Source organism: Gekko japonicus, unplaced genomic scaffold (genome assembly GCF_001447785.1).
Source record: "Gekko japonicus isolate JY-2015 unplaced genomic scaffold, Gekko_japonicus_V1.1 scaffold2527, whole genome shotgun sequence".
In the NCBI taxonomy this organism is placed as follows: Eukaryota; Metazoa; Chordata; class Lepidosauria; order Squamata; family Gekkonidae; genus Gekko; species Gekko japonicus.
In genome coordinates this window covers 55473-69245 of record NW_015174348.1, presented here as the reverse complement: position 1 = coordinate 69245, position 13773 = coordinate 55473, and the positions used below count along the sequence as shown (strand labels likewise).

The window sequence follows — 13773 nt, the reverse complement described above, 5'->3', positions numbered from 1 at the left end:
GAATACTCAGCATGGGTTCTGTAAGTGAAGATCTTGTCTCACTAACCTGTCAGTGTTCTTTAAGGGAGTGAACATGTGGACAAGGGGGACGCAATAGATGTTGCTTACCTTGACTTCCAGAAAGCTTTTGATAAAGGTCCTCATCAAAAGATCCTAAATAAGCTCAATAGTCATAGGATAATAGAACAAGTCCACTTGCGGATCAAAAACTGGCTAATTAATAGGAAACAGAGAGTGAGTATAAATGGGAAGTTTTCACAGTGGAGGGTGGTAAGCAGAAGGGTTCCACAGGGCTCACTAATGTGTCCAATGCTTTTTAACTTGTTCATTAATGATTTGGAGTTGGGAGTAAACAGTGAAGTGGCTAAATTTGCAGATGACACGAAATTGTTCAGGGTGGTGAAAACTAGAGAGGATTGTGAGGCACTCCAAAGGGATCTGTCAACGATGGGTGAGTGGGCGTCAGCATGGCAAATGGGGTTCAATGTGGCCAAGTGAAAAGTGATGCACATTGGGGGCCAAAAATCCTAACTATAAATACATGTTGATGGGATTCGAACTGGCGGAGACTGACCAAGAGAGAGATCTTGGAGTGATAGTAGATAACTCACTGAAAATGTCAAAACAATGTGCGACTGCGATAAACAAGGCCAACGCTATGCTGGGGATTATTAGGAAGGGAACTGAAAACAAATCAGCCAGTATCATAATGCCCCTGTATAAATCGATGGTGCGACCTCATTTGGAATACTGTGTGAAATTCTGGTCACCACACCTCAGAAAGGATATTATAGCACTGGAAAAAGTGCAGAAAAGGGCAACTAGAATGATAAAAGGGTTGGAACACTTTCCCTATGAAGAAAGGTTAAAGCGCTTGGTTTACAAGATTATGCATGGGATAGAGCAGGTTGAGAAAGAAGTACTTTTCTTCCTTTCTCACAACACAAAAACTCGTGGGCACTCAATAAAATTGCTGAGCAGTCAGGTTAGAATGGATAAAAGGAAGTACTTCTTCACCCAAAGAGTGATTCACACATGGAATTCACTGCCACAGGAGGTGGCAGCAGCTACAAACATGGACGGCTTCAAGAGGAAATTGGATAAACTTATGGAGCAGAGGTCCATCAGTGACTATTAGTCACAAGGTATAGAAAAGGAACTCTCGGTCTTGGGCAAATGATGCTCTGCATTCTTGGCGCTTGGGGGGGAGCAACAGTGGGAGGACTTCTAGTGTTCTGGCCCCACTGCTGGACCTCCTGATGGCACCTGGTATTTTTGGCCACTGTGTGACAGAGTGTTGGACTGGACGGGGCATTGGCCTGATCCAACATTGGTTTCTCTTATGTTCTTATGTTTGTATTGACAAATACAATTAATTTTTATTTAGGTTCCTTTTAAAAAAACACAAAATCACTCAGGGATAACTGGTTATTTCCCAAACGCTTCTCCCCCATGTCAAGGTACGATTCCTACATCCAGTCCCAGTCATGACCACACAATTTTCTGTTCAATGGCTGCCCTATATAGAGCACATTAGTTCAATCTAGAGATTACAACATGCATGAATCAGAAGATGCTGATGTTCAAGGAGCAGTTCATACAGCAAAGAAATATTGGGGGGAGGGGAAGCTAGCCATAGCTACCATCTGAACCTGAAGCAGCATTGCCAGGTTCTGCAGCACTCCCAAGCAGTGGTTCTGCTTCTTCAGTGGAGTGCATCACATCCAGAGTATGCCATTCCTGACCAAGTGACCTACCTACATAAGCTCCATCTTCCTGAGATTGAGCATCAGTGCCTTAGCCCTCATACAGCCCATCACTGATTTTAGACATCTGCTCAGTAAATCTGCTACCTCTGTAGGATATGAGCAGAGACATAACTTTTAATTAATTTATTTATTTAGACCTGGCTTTTCTCCCCAACTGAGCAGTTCCTCCATTTTATTCTCACAACAAGTTTGTCAGGTAGGTTAGGCTGAGAGTGTGTGACTGGCCCAAGATCACTCAGCAAGCTTCTACAGCAGGGGGGATTCAAAATCAGGTCTCCTAAATCCTGGTCCAACACTCTTACCACTACACCATGATGGCTTGCAATTGTGTGTCATCAACACACCAATGGCATGGACCTCACCCAAGTAATTCAATTCTTTAAATATGCTGGGGTAATGGCAGTATTTTTCTCAACTCTCTTGGACAGAGCAGGACTGTCTCAGTATCTCACCTTAAGAACATAAGATGGACCAATGTTGGATCAGGCCAAAGGTCCATCTAGTCCAACACTCTGTCACACAGTGGCCAAAAATACCAGATGCCATCAGGAGGTCCACCAGTGGGGCCAGGACATTAGAAGCCCTCCCACTGTTGGCCCCCCAAGCACCAAGAAGACAGAGCATCACTTGCCCCGGAGCCCCTATCTATACCTTGTGGCTAATAGCCACTGATGGACCTCTGCTCCATATGTCTATGTGTTCCAACCCTTTTATCATTCGAGTTGCCCTTTTCTGCACTTTTTCCAAAGCTATAATATCCTTTTTAAGGTGTGGTGCCCAGAACTGCACACAGTATTCCAAATGAGGTCTCACCATTGATTTATATAGGGGCATTATTATATTGGCTGATCTGTTTTCAATACCCTTCCTAATAATCCCCAGCATAGCATTGGCCTTCTTTATTGCAGTCACACACTGTCTCGACATTTTCAGTGAGTTATCTACTACAACTCCAAGATCTCTCTCTTGATCTGTCTCTGCCAGTTCAGACCCCATCAATGTGTATTTATATTTAGGATTTTTGGCTCCAATGTGCATCACCTTGCACTTGGCCACATTGAACCCCATTTGCCATGTTGACGCCCACTCGCCCATCTTTGACAGATCCCTTTGGAGTGCCTCACAATCCTCACTGGTTTTCACCACCCTGAACAACTTCGTATCATCCGCAGATTTAGCCACTTCACTGCTTACTCCCAACTCCAAATCATTAATGAACAAGTTAAAAAGCAGTGGACCAAGTACTGATCCCTGTGGTACCCCACTGCTTACCCCCCTCCACTGGGAGAACTGCCCATTTATACTCACTCTCTGTTTTCTATTAATTAGCCAGTTTTATCCCATGATTTTTGAGCTTACTTAGGAGCCTTTGATGAGGAACTTTATCAAAAGCTTTCTGGAAGTCAAGGTAAACAATATCTATTGGATTCCCCTTGTCCACATGTTTGTTCACCCCCTCAAAGAACATTAACAGGTTAGTGAGACAAGATCTTCCCTTACAGAACCCATGCTGAGTCTGCCTCAATAGGTGTTGTTCATCTATGTGCCTACTAATTCTTTCCTTAATAATTTACCTTCTTTAAATTCACAAGATCAGAATTACTACAAGGCAGAACCCCCTTTTCAAAACTTTCCAGAGTCTCCAGATGCTATCAAAAGGCATTTGAGAGGCCCAGGAAATCTAAAGATTCACTCCCTAATCTGTCTTCTAAGGAAGGTCATTACTAGTGTGACTAAGGCTGTTGCTGTCCCTAAAATAGGTTTGAAGCCAGACTGAGGTAGGTCTAAATCTAATCCATTACGTCTTGCCATGCTATTTGCCCCCAAAAGGAATATGAGGCACAGATCTCAGAAGCTGCTGTGCAGTCAAACAGATAAAGGATGGAGTTCAGATTCTGGAGTGACGGTACAATGGCTTCTTTAAGAGGCTCAGGGACCATTCCATCTTTCTAAGGAGTGTTGACCAGCGGCCTAATGGCCTGAGCCAATTTCTCATGGTAAATTAATACTAGCCATGAGGAAGAAGAATCCAGAGCACAGATGATTTGCTCCATAGTCAGCTCCAAGGACAATGTCCACAGCATCAGACATTAACGACCTGGAGAAACTGAGTCAGGATTTTTACCTACAGACCTGTCCATCACATTTTACCCTACTGATCCTTTATGTTGCTTAGGGCAGTATATAGAGTTCACCCTTCCTCCTTTTTATTATCACAACCACCTTGTGAGATAGGCTAGGCTGAACAAGTGTGACTGGCCCATGATCACCCAGTGAGCTTCACGAGGATTTAAATCTAGGATCCTAACCTGACAGTTTATGCTGGTATAAAGCGTTGATTAAACTAGTCATAGAACCCTATTGGACACTATCAGTTCACTAAAGGATTCCCAGATCAAATTAGGCCAGGCACCACTTGGAAAAATAAAATGATAAACAACTTTTAATCTTGCCTAGAGGTGATTCACTGGCCACTCGCATAGATGAAACCAATGATTTCAGAGTCTATACCAGCGTAACTAATGATTGAATTGGTCTCCTAAGAATACTAATTTCAATGTGGAATTACAATAATTTAAAAGCATACTGTGATAAAACACTCAGAGCAGTTCTGTAGAAATATCACATTTTCACGGCATGTGCAAAAATGCAAAGGAAAAAATATGAAAGAACTTTAACATGCCCTTTAAAATAAGGATTAAACACTAATGACATTTGTGCTTAAAAGGCCACTTCTGAATGCAGCTGCTGAAGAAGTATAAGCAACTGCTGTGATCCTTAAAAGCTGCTACTAAAAAAAAATGATCACGCTTAAAGAATTAAAAATTAGCTTTTGATTACTGCAGATGAAACATTGTTCACTATGCTGCAAGATGCATGTCTTCTTTTTATACTTTAGAAATTATTTGTTAAGGTTAAAAGTCACACTGCGTTTTTTTAATGCACACATTCATGGCTGGATTTTCTCATTTTTCAAAGAGGACATCTGGTCTCAGCAGCACGGGAGTCAGTACACGAAGACAACAAAACAGAAGACTTTACTCTGTCTGCTGGAGTAAAGATCAGGCATGAGCACCTCTTTCCATCAAAGTGGCAGCTGCAGATATAGGTCTAGATTTTTGTTGTTCTCATACGTTATGTTTCTCTAGCTTTTCAGTTCACAATAGCCTATCATGCTGAAAACTATTCTTTTGACTATTTCAATTGTCTTTTACATAATACCAAGCTTTACAGAGTATTCTAGATTACTCCATCGTCCTTACATGTTGCTTTCACAGTTACTGGGGTAGGAAATAAAGGAAGGGACTATTTAGGCTTGAAATTATCAGTTTTATTGCATTTACTGCCTTGAGCATTACCGAAATCTGTATGCAGTACTTTTTATGGTTCTGCATAATTTCTCAGTTCACAGGCTGAGTGTCACAAACACTTGTACATCTTTTGCAATACCCTATCAAGGGAAACAGAAAATAGATCTTTCATTTTTAATGCAAGATATAGACTTGTAAATAGGAAGATTCAGAAATCTGTCCTAGTCCAGAAATCCGTCCTAGTCCTCCTGCATAAAGCTCCTCTACTAAGAACAGCTTTTCTGTGCATCACTGGAACTCCTTGAGTACTCGGTCTGTATACCCATATTTCTAGATTAGAATGACAAAATTTGCCTTACAATGGCTACCAGATAGGAGTGTACATAACAATCAGATTTTAGCTATGTATTAAGGAATTCACCTGTATTAGATGATAATTAAAACAGTTACACTTTTGTCTTCCCTAAAACAGTACAGACCTCAGTGTGTGGAACCCACAAATAAGGCTAGATTTCTAAATCAGATCTCATCCTCCCCCATAATTTCAGGGATTTATTCTCAACAGTCAGCAAATTTTGGATACTTCCACAGCATAAAGATGGTCAAACCTGACCCCAGGAATCAAATTGATCTCAAACAGCATCCCCCTCCCAGCAAGCCTTTGTTTCCCCCCAGTTCAGCTAGACGGAAAAGACCCAAACTGTTCTTTAAATGTCTCCCTTGGAGATCATTTGGATCATAATCAGAAAATAAGTTAAAGAGATCCTGAATCACTAATCAAAGAAAGTCTGAGCAAATAATGACTAGGTTGAAATTAAGTCCAGGCTGAAATTAAGTCAATAATATATACCCTGTGTGTGTATGCATGTATTGTATTTGTGTGTACAATACACACACACACACACACACATATACACACACACGGAGGTGTTGTTCAAACTTGTACTACTGAACACGTACACATACTTTATTCAGGAGAACAGGATCCTGAGACAGATGGAACCTTCACCCATCTGGAAAACTACCCACTCAACTGTCTTGGGAAGTCCTGCCACAGCTCATGGCTTGGCAAGAGAGTCAAGATGGCTGCTTCCCCACCCTCAGCCGACTTTCCACCCACCAACTTATCTCCACCCCCCAGGAATGCAGGGGGTGCCGCCCCATTACCTCTTTGGGTCCTTCCCTTGTGGTGCCTTGCAGGAACCAGAATTTTGTCTTTAAGGGGTTATGAAAGCTATTTCAGTCACAGCTGAATATGAATTGAACCTCAAAATGTAATGGCTTGAATCCTAAGGTTATCTGTAACATGATGTGGTTGGCTCATCGACAAAAAAAGGTTGTTGATAATATTTCTTCCTGACTAAAACAAATAAACAGAAGTTGAATGAAGCAGTTAGATAATGGTGTGTAACTTACTGTTCATCAGCAGTACGCACCATGTTATAATGGAGGGTCAATGACAAAATGTATCCACAGTGAAATCAAATGAATGCTTTATATATATAGATTGATGCAATGCGACCGTGTCATAAACACCACATTTTAACAGAGATGAGAGGTCAAAACAGCACCATTTGCATTTCTTTTCCTACGGCAGATGTAGGACACTTGGTTTAAAGCACCCAATATTTATGTGATTGCTTCTCACATGCCCCTTATACCCACAGAGAAGACTGCCAGTGTTTTTGCCTTCCTCCTCATCTATCCATCTCCACAGCACATAATTTTTCTGCTGTCCCCCCAATGTAGTTTTACAGAAGAAGCTATTTGAACTTGCTCTTAACCTTAACAGCATGTCTTCATTTAAAAGATGAAATTACATTTTAAGAAATAAGGTGATCAAGATTCCAGTACATCCTGTGACTGTTCTGCCCTGGGAAACTGGAAGCGATTCCTTCCAGATTTGCTGTCTTCCATGGAGTATATCATTCTATGCAGAAATTACCAATGAAGAAGGGCTATAGATCTTCACTGTCTCATCCCAAGCACAGTCTGCCACCTATGGAGAAAAAACACAATTAACTTTAGAGAGATGCTGGGAGAAAAACAGACAAAAGCGAAAAGGAATTATAGTATTATGGACAGAAAAGGATACCCACATAATCTTTGTATTTGTTACAACTGGCTCCCAGATTCTAATCATTTTCATTGATTATTCTGCCTACCCCTTTAGTGAACATACCTACAATGATGTAATGAAGCAACATATACTCACATAAAATACAAAATTATTTACTTCAGAAAACAATGTCAGGTCTAAAAACTACTGTAATTCTAGGTGGATAGTGAACTGAAATAAGGGTTCCTCTCTTAAAGATTAAATTATTTATAATTCTTAAAAGACTGTTCTACCCCATTTGGCAGAACTGAGTCATGAGCAGATACTTTCATGAAGTAATATGTGATTGCTGTAAGGAAGATCAGATCCACCCCTTACTAAGGTAAGAATAACTCTAGAATATCAAAACCATCATGAGGGAGCTCACTTTCCCCCTGATAGTTTTGATAGTTTCCCCTTAGACAGTTCTGATGGTTAACTCTGACTGACTTCAAAGTAAAGGATGAGAAATTTCCCTGTAGTGATTCAGCCTTCTCTATCAAATTCCAAACAAGATGGGTAGCCGTGTTAGTCTGTCTGTAGCAGCAGAAAAGAGCAAGAGTCCAGTAGCACCTTAAAGACTAACAAAATATGTGGCAGGGTATGAGCTTTCGTGAGTCACTGCTCACTTCTTCTACTGGACTCTTGCTCTTTTCCACTGATTCAATAGGTGATAAGCCACCAATGCAAAAGCACCATCTCTGATTGCCACCCACCTCACATTTCTAGGTCTCACCTCTCTGCACAGAAAGCTGGGCTTATTGAGAAGAGTCTGAACTGGTGAGCTGGACAGTATGTGAGGAGGCAGTCCTTCAAGTACCATGGCCCCAAGCCATTTAGGGCCTTATAAATCAGATCTAGCACTTTGAATTATTTTCCTGTATGATACCCCTGCTGAAGCCCTGGGGGAGTCACACTCAAACCTGAGAGAGGTTGGACATTCAACAAGGTTTGTTTGATATGCATTTTCCATGAGGTCTGTGAATGCGCTTCCTTCCTGTACTCTTTTAGAAATCTATGCAAGACATTTGATCTTGGCAGGTGTTTCAGAGCATCTGACTACACATATTCTAGTCACTAACTCCACCTGGGCCACTGCAGCATCTTTATGGGTTGTTTTTAATTATGATATGTCTGTTGACCTTGCTAAGAAGAGTATAGAGCTTCTGAGCAACTGGAGAGGAAATTCTGCTCCCAGCCATCACTGTCCCCAACTCCCTCTTAAGAAGAAGGTTGAGACAGGCTGTTTCTATCAACTGTGGGGACACCCCCCCCCCCAGCTTCCTATGTTTTGGGGGGAACCATGTTTATTTTCAACTATAATTCTTCCCCTCAGATACCAGGTGTTCTAAAGATAGCGAGCGTATAGGCTTTGGGTTCACTGCTGTGAGGTAAGTTTTGTGGTGCGCAAGTAGAATATGGAGGTCACTGAGGCAGGAATTATATATTAACAACAAAGAAGATTTATTTATTTGCAAGTAGGTTTCAAGGAACAGATCAGCAGCACAGGTGTCTTGACAAACAAAATAAAACCTGGCTGAGGCTCATCAATTTAGAGAGTAGTTTCAATTTTCTTTAATACTTCCAAGCATAAACAGGCCTTCACCAGTTAGCCACTAGGCGAATTGCTGCAGGTCGGAAGGTCGGTAGTTCAGCAGTTCGAGACCCGAGTGCCGCATTATGGAGTGAGCTCCCATCTCTGGTCCCAGCTCCTGCCAACCTAGCAGTTCGAAAGCAAGAAATTGCAAGTAGATAAATAGGTACCGCTTCGGTGTGAAGGTAACAGCGTTCCGTGCGCCTTGGCGTTTAGTCATGTCAGCCACATGACCACAGAAACGAGCTGGCTCTTCCGCTTGGAAACGGAGATGAGCACCGCAACCCTAGAGTCGGATTTGACTGGCTTTCGAGCAAGGGAAACCTTTACCTTTTACCTGGATCCTAACACACTCACACACATGATTCCACCCACACCAACCTGCCCTTTCCCAAGAGTCCAGACAAAATGGCCCAAAGTCTGCTCATTGCCAGATATAGGCCTAACAATTTTTCCCCTTCAGGGGCAGGACATTTTTCCCCTTCAGGGGCAGGACAGAGGTCCATCACAGAGGTTGCCAAATAATCCTTGCAAAGAAGGCAGCTCAGGTGGCCATGCCTCACCAGTTCAGGACACATATTTTGCAAGAGGTCAGAAAGCTGTTGCAAGCCAAAATGTTGGAAGGCTTGGATGAGACACATGAACAAAAGAAAAATCCAGGGTTTTCACTAGAGTAAAATTTCAGGCATTCACATAACGTTACCCATATGACAAAAATGTATGCCTCTATAGCCATTATTTTTCTTGTTCTCAACATAGATTTTTTAAATATACATAAAGTGCAAAGTATGGTGAGACTTCACTGGCCTCTGGGGAATGGAATGTTGACTGAACTAGTCTCATCATCATATAAACAGAATTTTATTAGACTTGTAAGTGCAAAAGCAAACACCAGTTTTACAGACCCAATGGAAATTACAATCAGGATAAGAAAACACCTGTACATTTTAGGGCAGAAAGTACTGTACAAAATGAATCATATTGGATTAATGTAATTAAAGTTTCATAGCCAAACCGCAGAAAGAAAGAACAGATAGATACCACAGTGACAACTAGATAACCGAATGATGTACAATGTACTGGAACAGTTAAAGGGCCAAAGAAATTGTCACAGAAGAACCTTCCACAGAAATCAAGTTAATGATACTGTTAACCATAAAGCAATGTGTATACTTTATAAAAATGTCCTTGTCTGATAAGGATATTGTCTTAAACAAAGCTCAAAGACTATACCCTTAAATTACTATTCTGTTATAAAACAGAATTGTCCTAATTTAAAATCCAATTAGTACAGTAAGGTATAAAGCTGAGGCAAAAAAGACACTTGGTTATTATTCAGTGTGCTGTTTTTTAAACTGAAATATGTGCCTTGTGTAATTTAACAAAAAATCCTTTTCATTATTGATTTTTTTTGTAGACTACAGAACTCACACAGTGGGGTTTCTTCTAAGCATCATATTTGGAAATTAAAAGCAGGTATGTTTCCTTTTAGTACATCTAGTTGCCGAGAGGAAACAATACATAAAACACCATCTGCAAAATCCTTGGGGAATTCCCACCTGTGAGCAACTTAATTAGAACCATGGAGCAGCTTCTGAACACAAATACAGTAACAGAGGAAGTTCATCAGATCACAGAGAGAGCAAACAGGGTTTCTACAAAATGCAGACTTCCAAGGTCCATTTTGCATAATTCAGTTCAGCTCCATTTCTGATAACACTCTGAAAACCTGAAGCGTAACTAAGCAATGACAGCAAAGAAAACATGAACAGGAAATAATTCTGACAAATATTTGTGATATCTTGAAGTCTAATAGATGTAAATCAATCTCTGTATAAGGCATTGTGATGAGTCAATAGACACCTCTGCTACAAAAGGAGCAATATGTGGGCCTAAAAAGACAGAGTATGTTGCCTGGCAATGTATCACTTAACAAACAAAAGGAGAAAATACCAGTTAACAGCTCATCAAAGTCTGAGCAATATTTAACTTTTTAAAAAGATTTATATAATTCTAAAGCTCAGGATTGGAAGCACTGTTTTATCATATCATATCATCCATTCTCACAATAGTGTTGGAGTATACATCACCATTATTCCCACTGTTATTTCAGCCAGGTAGTGACTTGCAATACAAACCAAGACACACCAAGCCGGCAAAGTGAAACATGAATGTGGGTTTTCCAGATACAGTCTAATGCTCTGTCTATTATAGTAACTTTGAGAGCGAATATTCTGTAGTGGTTAGAATGTTGAATTTTGACTTGAGAGACCCGGGTTCAGATTCCTGCTCAGCCACAAAGCTTGCTGGATTTTCTTTGGGCCAGTCACTTTCCATCTAATCTACTTTAGGGCTATAGTGAGGATAAAACAGAGGAGCATAATTCTATATATGCTACCATGGCCTCCTGGGAAGAAGGGTGGGGTAAAAATCTGAGAATTCATTCATTCATTCACTTACCTCACTGATTGATTGACTGATGTTTAATTTATACCCCAACTTTCTCTCCAACAGGGACCCAAAGCGGCTTACATCATGCTCTTCTCCTCTGTCCCCCCCCCCCGAAGTGGATGTTTTTTATTGCATTTTCTAATATCTACATACTAAAAGCTACAAACAGAAAATCCGGTGTGGGGGGGAACTACATCTATGGGAGAAAGTAAAGAAAACCCTCTAAAAACCCAAGAGATGGTGATCATACATACGTTTGCAAATTTACCCTTAAACTTAAACACAAGTTAACATTCGCTGAAAATGTTCATCTATCTACTTAAATATATCTAATACGTCAATATTTCATAAAAAGAGTGTAAAACAACATGTATTAAACTACTTTTTAGATATTTCAGAGAACATTGACAATCTATTTTTCCTTTCCCTTTCTGTGTCTCAACTGATAGCCTCGTTTAGTACCCGCCGCTCCCAATTTAGAGTCAGAGTCTTTCTCAGAGGATCCAGCCTCTCCTTCTTCTTTGCTTTCTTTAGCTTCACCGGTTGCACCTCTTTCTGCTGGGCTGCTATGTTGGCACAAAAAATTCACAAGCTTTTTCAACAGAGTCAATCCTTTCTCTACCATTTGCATATCTGAAGATTAGACCCTCGGGTGTTAACCATCTGTAAGCAACATCATGCTTTTGTAAGAATAGAGTCAAGTCTCTGAATTTCCTTCTTTCCCTTCTTATCTCAAATGGAATGTCCTTCAATATTCTTATATCTTTGTCTTTGATCTTCAAGGTAGCTCCATTAGATGCTTTCGATAGTTGGTCTCTCACTTTTCTTTGAGAGAATCTTATTGTAACTTCCCCGGGCAGATTGTTCTTTCTGATAAATTCTGAATATGATCGACTGACCGTATCTATTTCGCTTTGAAGTTTATCCGCTGTCATCTCTGCCATGGGTGCTAGTGCATCACCAACGATCTGTCTCTCCTTTCTCTTCCTGGATGCCTTGAAGCCTCAAGACATAGCTTGCTCTTTCCATTTGGGGCTGGAGTACTCTAGATTCTTCAATTTGACACTTTTCCCCAGTGCCTGCAGTTTTTTGTCCATCTTTTTTGAGTTGGTGTCAATCACTTTGAGCTCCTACTCTGCTTTTTCTATTTTCTGTGTATTTGTAGTCATTTGTGCTTGCTGTGCATCCAGCTTGTCTACTGCTGTGATTTTTTCCAGCAGGGGGCGAAGTGCTTCCGATATCAGCCTTTGAAGCTCCGCTGTTGAATCTTGTCTAGGAGTAAAACTCACAGGGCTAGAGCTGGAGCTTTCCGGGAAGAAGCTTTGCTTTTGCTTGTTTATCTTTAGAGTCCTTTGCCGTCGTTGGTGCCAAGTTTGAGATTTATTTACTTTTTTCAAAAGTTTTTCAAAGTCTCTGAGAGCTCTTTAGTAGCGTGGTAAGTACTTACTGTCTCTTTACTTTGTTTCACTTGCTTTTTGTAGCAGGCCCCCCTTCTTTGTAGCTAAATTCGCCTGTAAACAGTTCTTAACGGAGGGGAGTCCCCCCATTTTATTTCAGGAGGGCCGAGTGCTTTTTCGTTGTTTTGCTTGTGCTTAGATTCACATTTTCAACGGTTGCTCGCTCACGTCTATTTTTACTTGATCACCAAACACTTGATCTGGCATGCTGATCTGGTTCCCATGTGGGACGCTCCATGGCGGGACCATTGGAGCTTGGAGCAGCCCCCCCTCACCGGCTTTAGTTGCTGGGGGGAGCTCTCTAGTGCCCCATGGCTGGGAGCCCTTCACTCAGGCTCCTGGGGTGGCACGGACAATCGCGCCCCCTCCCAGCTGCAGGCGCTGGCAGGCTTCTTCCGGATCGTCGGGAGAAGTCGACTGCCATGGCGATCGCTGAAACTGGAAGCCTTCTCCTCTGTTTTAACCTCACAACAACCCTGTGAGACAGGTTAGGCTGAGAGCGTGTGACTGGCCAGCAAGCTGCCATGGCAGAATACAGATTCAAACCAGGGTCTCCTAGATCCTAATCTGACACTCAAGCCACTACATCATGCTGGTTTTAGTAACTAAAAGTTTTTGCATGTGTCAAGTGCTGTCAAGTTGCTTCCGACTAATGGCAAACCTATAAATGAATGTCCTCTCATTAAAAACCTTGCACAGGTCTTGCAAACTGAAAGCTGTGGCTTCCTTGATTGATTGACTTCCATGATTGACTCATGTTGGGTCTTCCTCTTTTCCTGTTGCCTTCAATTTTTCTTACCATTACTATTTTTTCCAGTGACTCTCGTCTTTCCATAATGTGACCAAAGTACAATAGCTTTAGTTTAGTTATTTTAGTTTCATGGGTAGATTTCAGGCTTGATTTGATCTAGAACTCACTTATTTGTCTTTTTGATGGTTTATGGTATCCACAACACTCTCCTCCAACACCACATTTCAAAGGAATCTACTCTCTTCCAGTCAGCTTTTTTCATTGTTCAACTTTCACAGCCTTACATAGTAATAGGGAATACTATGGCATGAATTAACTTGATCTTGGGTGCCCATGACACGT

General features: G+C 41.2%; 1 protein-coding gene across 1 annotated transcript in view; it reads right to left on the bottom strand.

Annotated features, from left to right (window-relative positions):
- Positions 1-5977: 5977 nt before the first annotated feature.
- The window catches only part of PEX7 (peroxisomal biogenesis factor 7), a gene marked incomplete at its 5' end in the record, with an annotated part of 58897 nt that continues 51101 nt past the window's right edge, over positions 5978-13773 (bottom strand). Inside the window, one exon of the mRNA XM_015424305.1 lies at positions 5978-7079. Coding sequence (XP_015279791.1) covers positions 7011-7079 — 69 coding nt within the window. The remainder of the gene's footprint in view (positions 7080-13773) is intronic.